This window comes from Topomyia yanbarensis, chromosome 2 (assembly GCF_030247195.1).
Source record: "Topomyia yanbarensis strain Yona2022 chromosome 2, ASM3024719v1, whole genome shotgun sequence".
Taxonomy (NCBI): Eukaryota; Metazoa; Arthropoda; class Insecta; order Diptera; family Culicidae; genus Topomyia; species Topomyia yanbarensis.
The window spans coordinates 35,261,404-35,269,946 of NC_080671.1; the positions used below are offsets into that span (position 1 = coordinate 35,261,404).

Sequence of the window (8,543 nt, forward strand, 5' to 3'; positions counted from 1 at the left end):
AACAAACATTTCTATGTCAACGTATGTCGTGTTGGTAGCGTGTGTATAACGCGCTTGAATTCATTTATATAACTTAGTAGCCACTTGCATATTCGCGTGGGCTTTTAAATGTACGAATGGGTAATCATACTGATGCTTAATTTTGGTGGTACGATTCAGATGAAGTAAATGAACTCACCCATCTCACTACAAGTATGACGCCCTGAGACTGGTTGCTTAGTATATAAATGTTTCGTATTTTGGAGTGGGAGCTTACGAACAATAATGATTGTGATCGCGCATGGGTGGACATTCGTATGTTGGTATTTGAGATCGAGTTCATAAATTCGAAAGTGTTACCACGTTGACTTAAGGGGTTACACCACTGTAGAACTTGTTCTAGACAAAACAAAGAGATGGATTAAGCACCTTTTAAGTGAGATTTATAATTCTAATTGTGATAAACAAAAAAATGTTTCCAATTACGTTAATCACAAGATAGCGGCTGTGCAGCATTTCTCGCCGACGAGTTTTTGTTTTGAAAAGGGACCACGGTCGGAAATCTTCCTCACTGAAAATGTGTGAAAAATCGACACATAATTGCTTATTCAAAGAAATTATGCAACGAAAAAATGAAATCTTTCGTACGTCGCTGGAAAAAGTAATTTTGAATGTACTGCGAAAATTTCAAAACGATAAAAAAAATCACTGGTTAGCTCAAAAAAGTGTCATGTATTCCTTGTTTTGACGTAAGACATGTTTTTTCGCTTTTCCAAGGTTTTTAGGAACGAGTCCAATCGAAAATATATAGAGAAAGAAAAGCCGGAACGAATGAAGATACGGTGGAAATTCACCTTTTGTTGGGCACACTGAGAAAAGATATGTCATCAAGCAGGAATCGAACCTACGATCTCCCAGTCTCTAGTTGGATGCGTTAACCACTTCGCCATCGAGGAACTGTGATGACGTCACCACAAATTCCCAACATCGTTATCACCGCTACAACTCCAATACCTATACTAATAGACCTAGCAACCCCCAATGTATCCTATAAGTAAATCGTTACCTCTCTTCGATCGGCCAAATCTCTCTCGTTAACTATTTTTAGCTCCAGTGGTTGCGTTCAGGTTTGAGATATTATTATCACTGTTTACGTCCCATTAGCTAGCTCAGCCACCGCCAGACTTTGGTGGTGAATAGAGCTATGGAGAAGCATATTGAAGTCGGCCTTCAAACCCTATTGGCAGATGGTAACGACAAATCTAACCTTTGTTTCGACATGTTTTTCCCTTTTTCCAAGGCTTATAGGAACGTGTCCAATAGAAAATAGACAGCGAAAGAACGACTGGAACGGTGAGTCAATTCAAGAGGCTTTCGATGCACTCGATCCCCAAAAATCTTGTACACGTCGACGTTCTTCGAAAGCTCGAAAGTAGATGGCTTTAGATCAAATCGATTGATCCAACACTTGGTTCTTCAGGCATATCCTGCCACCAGCTTCATTACAATAGGATGCGAGCCAAGTACACATTCCTGGACTAGAGCGGATACGTCTTTCTCAGAAACATACGAAGCGATGCCTGAAAGGTAAATCCAAAATTTGTCCACAGGTTTGGGTACCTTATCCACATTTTTTTGGTAAGTTCTTTGTCGGTCTAGTTCCTTCAAGAAGTTTCGGCGTAGATGTGGACGCTTAGTATTTGAGCAAGTAGAAACCGGTACGGTTTATGCTCAATATGATCTTGGTCGGTTGCTTCTAGTTTACTCACAAGAATTTTTAAGTTGAAAAAGTGTTAAAAATCGGCAACGGAAACAAAAAAATTCAGCAAACAATACCAGTATCATCTTGTGCATCCTAAAATCTGCAGATTTAAGTGAAAGGATCGACATTACCGAAGACTGCAAATTAAACCGACAGTAAAAAGATATTCTGATATAAAATTATGTATCACCTGTCTCTCGCACAAGAAATTTCAAAAAAATCGGTTGACTTTCAAAATCAAATAATTTTATCGGGAAATCTTCAATCACTATCCGTTTCCGGGAAACCTTAAATCAATATCCGTTTTAACGTATTCAAAGACGACCGAAATCTTCACGAATATCAGAAAAAGTCTGGCGGGGGAGTTCTTATAGGTGTTTCGGCTCAATTTAATTCAAAAATTCTATCACAGTGAAGTTTAGGGGATTTTAAAAAGTGTAAATCAAACATTGCAGGCAAAATTCATGTTTTTGTCTCTGTAAATTTCCCACCAGAGATAAACAATTCAATATTTGCCAAAAATGTATTTTTTTGAGAATGCGTAAAGTTGAGACAAAAACACAATGTTATCAAAAACGACAATAATATTCTGGAAAGTAGAAGGAAATGATGATGTTTTCCGTTTGTCTTTAGCAGGTCAGGATCGGCTTTCATGGGGATTTTATTATTTTTTTGTATTATGAAGTATATAAATTTCAATTTCAAGTTTCAAAATATTCCAATTCAGTGGCTAATAATGGTGTATATTTGAGTGTTGAATTGAATGGTATAATATATTTTTGCATTCGAGAACTCATTCTGGAGTTGTGGCTTTAATAGTGAAGAAAAGTAAAATTAATGCTCGAACACAGTTTTCACTAGCACGATCACATTATTTCGAAGCTGTCAGCTTTAGATGTTTAGAATCGCTGAATAATATTACAACGTAAAGCAGCACTTCATCAAATAAAACAATTTTGGCGGTCAATCCTCCTGGAAGTAATTATAAAAAATTACACTTCAAACAAATTCAGTGCGAGATTTAGGGGAGACCGGGGCTGGTTGGCCGAGTTTTGCTTTCGGAATCTCTGTACTCATTCTGGTTAGACTTTTTGAAAACCGGTTTGCGCTGTCATGAAGATACAACCCTTGAGCACATATGTAATTTCATTCATGAAAAAATTAGGGAAAAAGCTATTAGCAAACAAATTCGGAAGGAAAAATCGGCCAACCAACCCCAGGGCTGGGGTAGGTTGGACGAGTTTGGTAAAATAAGTTAAACACGTCAAATGTATCAGTGGAAAACTTTTAATTCAAAAAAAATATCGTTTTTCGTATATAGGTAAGGAAAATAAAATCCATCTTCACTTTTTAGTCTTTTTAACCTTTTTGGACTTACCTTTAGCAGCTTTAGTGAACTTTTTACGAGCTCTCGCTGATTTTTTTCCTCCGCCAGCGTACGCTTACGTTTGATTTCATTTTCCGCTCCTCCAATACTGCTTTTATTGGGGAATCGGTCAAAATTTGAGACGATCGGCGTTTACGAACTTGCCACTTCTTCGAATCAGATCGTGCACTCGTCTTGGGAAGAGGTCTGACGTCTTCAGAGAGGCTTACACCTGCAGCAGATTCTATGCGAATGGACGAGTTTTGTTCGGGGTTGGGTCGATCTGTGACAAATCCTGCCAGAAAAATTTCAGGATTGAAGCGGCACACGCCAGAGACTCTGAAACTTACTTGGCATTTAATTCATAAAATATCGGAATCAACTTTTTTATAAACAATGTCCGCCTTTTAATGATTCTAATCTCTTATTTCTATTTGGTAATAATTTTAAATTATTTTTATTACTTATTTGTCGTGCATATTTTTCATTGTAATCATCAATATTAGCATAATTTCAAATTTTGCTTTGAAAAAGGTTGGCACTTCACAAATATCAAAGTGCACATTACTCTACACTAAATTTACAACTCGGCCAACCAGCCCCGCACAGAACTCGGCCAACCTACCCTAATGTATATTTTCGAGAACAATCACGATTTACACAAACAAATATAAGATTACACTGGTAACTGTTATACCATTTTGTTGGGTTTTGAATACCCTTTCCAGTACCAAGTTATTGGAAATCGGATGTAAATTGATTCGCGTTACACATATTATTTTTCAGAAACAGAAATTTACTCACCAGTGCCGAAAAAAGAACAAACGTGCTCCTGTACAAACGACACCACCAAAACACCTGAAATTACGTCGCTACATTGGTGACCTGATACCCCATCAAAATCACTATAGATGTCGCTACTGCGCATAATAGCCTTTTCACAAAAGGCACTCGGCCAACCAGCCCCGGTCACCCCTAATGTCTTCAGCAAAGTTTTTGAAAATACTGTTTCAAACGACTATTGAATAAAGCTGGCTAGCGTAGTTGGTTAGTCGATTGCCGTGCACGCAGCTTACCTGTGTCCGATTCCCAAGCTCCGTCAGGTTAGAATTTTTTCTAGCCAGAAAATAGAGCCGAAAGATTTTAAGGTTAAAGCCTTTATAATGCGGTCTAATTTAACACATATCATGTACCTAGCTTTCAGCCTTTCTGTTAGGCTTTTTCAAAAAATCAACGATTTTCATCATTCTGGTACTAAATATATCTCCGTCCGGTATTGCCCACCGAACGGTTCAATGCAAGCGACCGATGTTTTCATTGATAGAAACCTTATAACTACTACCGCTACATAATATAAAAGCGCTTCAAGTATAACAGTACACTCACACACTGTTATACCCTCGTACCGCACTCAAAGCCATGCGAAATTTGATGAATATTTTAATTTGTGAATGGGGAACCCTCTACCAACGTGTTCGCATAGCCATTTCGATGTATGTGTATGCGTGACTGTGGACCATTCGACCATGGTTTGGTATATCGCAATGAGTAATAGTGAGCAGTTAGTATTATCTCGATTGATGTCACACGAAGTGGTCTGCCAGTAGGCAAATTGCATTTATTGATTTTTCCTGACGAATTTGGCAAAAATAATTGTAATAATCTTCGTTGCTTAGTCATAAAACTGTGCGTGATTTGTAATCCTTTACAGTAGCAGCTTACTTCGATCGATTACGCGAAAGACGTGCGAATAGTGATATTATTTAGCAGAAAAAAGTGATTCAAGTGGGGGTGCAAGTTGAGCAAGAGAAACGCAATAAACGCAGAAATATAAGTGGATTTTTCCAATAACCTGTTTGTGGTGCTTCAAGGCAATGAATAACAAAATGAGGCGGAAAATATCGTTGCGAATAGACAAAAATAAGCTAAAGGTGTTCACGTTTTGTTTGCTGCTGTGTGCCACTAATTTCTTGCCAGCGCTGGAAGCTCGGAAGACCAACAACAGCCGTAGCAAATCGTCATCCTCGTCAAGCAGTGGTCGCGTTTCAAAGCCCAGTAAGACGGCACCGTCATCCTACAGCAATCCTGGAAGTTTGAGCTATAACAACTACCAACAGAAACCCAAACCGCAACCATCAGCTCCAGTGGACAATTCAGCGAATTCGCGCCCTATAGGTTGGAATGTTAACAATAACCAGCAATCGAAACCAGCGGCCGCTGCACCACCTTATCCCGTGCAGAACGCTGCTAAACCACCGCCATATCCTGCGCAGAGCGCACCAGGCGCCAAACCACCACCATATCCGGTACAGCAAAGCCACAACGTACACCAAACTCACGGAGCTCCACCACCCCCGTACTCGGTGAACCCGCAGCACGGTGCACCACCACCATATTCAGCCGTGAACAATCCAAATCTTAATTCACATTTCAATCAACCACCACCCGTGTACAGCCCTGGAAACCAAGGTTTTAAGCCGGGACAGCCAGGTGGTTTCGGACAACCAGGAGGATTTGGCCATCAGGGTGGGTATGGTCAACAGGGTGGATTCGGACAGCAAGGTGGATTTGGGCAGCAAGGTGGATTCGGACAACCAGGTGGATTCGGGCAGCCAGGTGGGTACCATCAGCCAGGAGGTTTTGGTGGTCATCAACCATCGTTCGGTGGATTCCCCTCGGGTGGAACAGGTTATCATGCTCCTCATGGCGGATTCCAGGGTGGTGGTGTTGCTCCAGCAGTTAATTACGCCCCTGCACCGAGTTTCCCAATCGCGGCCATACCAGCCGGAGCATATAAGCCTCAATCCTCAGGAATTGGCATTGGAGGAGTTGCTGCTGGAATTGGCACTGGCTTATTGGCAGGAGCTGCCGGAGCTGCTATCTATAATGCACTTAAACCGGAAGATCGCGTTATCTATCGAGATCGTGTAACTGTTGTTAATGCAAACCCAGAAAACAATAACAATGCAGCTCCAGCTGCCGTAGCTCCGGGTGCTTCAGCGCCTGTTGCCGCTGCCCCGGCTGCATCAGCACCTGTTGCCCCTGCACCAGGTGCTCCAGCTGCTGCTGCCGCACCGCCTTCAGGTGATGCTATGAACTCACAAACGGCTCCTCATGACGGTGGTGTGTCTGGCGTTCCCAATACTCCGGTAATCATGAACAACAATTCAACCAGCGAACAACAGAATAATACTACGGAAATATCAACGCCTCTTGCGCAATATAACGAAACAAATCCAGCACCGGTTCCGACAGGAAAGCAATACTATCCACCACCTGGTCAATACTACCCAGCTACTGGACAATACGTTCCCCCCGGTGAATATGATCCTGCCACCGGTGTTTTCACCCCAGGCCGCTACATCCCGGACACCAGCATATTCCAGCAAGGACAGTACGATCCGTTAACTCAAATTTTCACCCCTGGAAGCTACGACCCAGCCACTGGACAGTTTGTGCCTGACCCCAACAACGGACCGGTCAACCTGGATGCCTCGATCGCTCAGGAAACTGCAGCCGCTGTAACCAGCCAGCCGTTGAACCAGTCGCGCCAGGAAACCAGTGGATCAACGAGGGTAAAATTATTCCTGCTGTCATCGCTACCCGCGCTGTTGGCTGCCGTCGTGCGTTTCATCTAGAACCACAAGTAAGCTGTCTGTGTCCTTGCAATCACTCCTAGTCAAAATTGCATACGTAAGCTAACTCGACTGGTTGCACTAGGTGGGACAAAGTGAGCGATTCGCAGATGGAATCCAATCAAATAAAACGGGAGATAAATGGAGAAAAGGAATCTTGATTAGCTAACAATAAAAAATAATTCTTAATCTGGTGCAATTTTGTCGCTTCATCAAATCAATGGGCTTGCTCAAGAATACACAGCTTGAAAGAATATGAACGATCTACAGACAACATAAAAAGTAGTGTTGCAAATGTTAAGCTTTTAAATGGGCCTTCGATCAATTTTGAATATTTCCACAGCTTGCAAAGATACTCAACTTAGAGATAGCAACCCAGCTCACCAGATTATCTGTAGTGAATCGATCCACTTGTCATTAGTCATTTACTTGGATGTCCTATACCAACTAATCGGTGAAATTAACGGCTCCTGAACAGGAATTTTATAAACAGCAGTCACTGCGGAACATCACAATAATTAGGTCTAATTGATCATGTAATCTCGCAATCTTTAAATGACACACATTCACTTTCCTCAATGCCAAATTGTCCCACCCTTTCGCCCATTCTACAATCGTGACAATTGCATGCTCTATTGTGTGCGACGTTTTACGTACTGAACTATAATAAAGGATTTTATACTATCCGTGTAGCAGCCGAGTCTGAGTAGGATATACGAACCTGTTTAGGTGGTAGCTGTTTTTTCTTTTGGATAATTTTACTAGGCAACCATGCCGGTTTAAACTTTTGAGGCGGACAGCTCTCTCAGATCCTTAACCGATGTATTATTGAATATTTCGCAACGTCGAATAAAAAAAAACTTATGTGATAGAGAACGATATTAAACTAGACCAGAAATGTGTATAGAGAGCGCATTTTATTTTCCCTTTACCTGCAGCATCTTACATAGTTTTATTGGAGGAATTCTTGTTAGTCTACATAGGTAACTCAGAAGCTGAAATAAGCGAACAAATAAGAATATAACATTACATTTCTACTGTACAAAATTATCACGTGTTGGAAAAAATCGAACAAAAATAAGTGGAAGAATCCTACCTATCGACAACCAGAATGTGCTTTTCAGAAGAGACATAAGTTCTAAAATCTCAATAAATACAGCAGCCTTAGAGCAGATGAATTTCACACCAAACTTTGATTACATGTGGATAACAAGCATGATATGAACAAATAAGGTAAAAGCGATCATTGAAAGCCAATGAATTGGAATAAACCTATTGGTTGCGGCCCCTTTCGACATCTTTGAACATTTTGCTTATCTTGCTAACGGAATTACTAAATACAGATTAAGTGGTATTGCGAGTCAAATAATCTGAACAGATGGAAGGCTACTGAAATAAAATTATAAAACAATAGCACCAATTTATGAAAGAGATAAACTTTTCGGCACGGTTGGTTTTGCTAATAAAGGATTTTCCCTAAACTCAACTTGCAACTGTATGTTTTTTGACCTGTATCACATTTCCCTTCTGACTCATGAGATTTGTGGTTATGCCCAACAGCAAACAGAACCGCTCCAGAATCAGAAATCGAATATGAATCCATTGTGTCTCCGGCCTAGTGCAATGATGCCTTGCACACAGACAACGAGTGTGCTCCAAAGTCGACGACCTTTTTCAGGTTCTCTGCTGAGCATAGCAATAACTGGTTTCCCTTCTGGCATTCGCACCACATGTCCAGCCCACAGCAGTAACCGCCTTAAGACTAGTAAAGGCTACAAGCAGAAAAAACATCAGTAAAAAA

The 8,543-nt window shown here is 41.0% G+C and overlaps 1 protein-coding gene across 1 annotated transcript; it reads left to right on the forward strand.

Annotated features, from left to right (window-relative positions):
- Positions 1–4,655: 4,655 nt before the first annotated feature.
- LOC131682684 (collagen alpha-1(I) chain-like) lies at positions 4,656–8,228 on the forward strand. Its single transcript, XM_058964367.1, has one exon. The coding sequence runs from the start codon at positions 4,982–4,984 to the stop codon at positions 6,743–6,745; it is 1,764 nt and encodes a 587-aa protein (XP_058820350.1). The 5' UTR covers positions 4,656–4,981; the 3' UTR covers positions 6,746–8,228.
- Positions 8,229–8,543: the final 315 nt, after the last annotated feature.

Coding starts and splice junctions, on each gene's coding strand:
- LOC131682684 (XM_058964367.1), top strand. CDS start 4,982: ATGAATAACAAAATGAGGCGGAAAATATCGTTGCGAATAGACAAAAAT.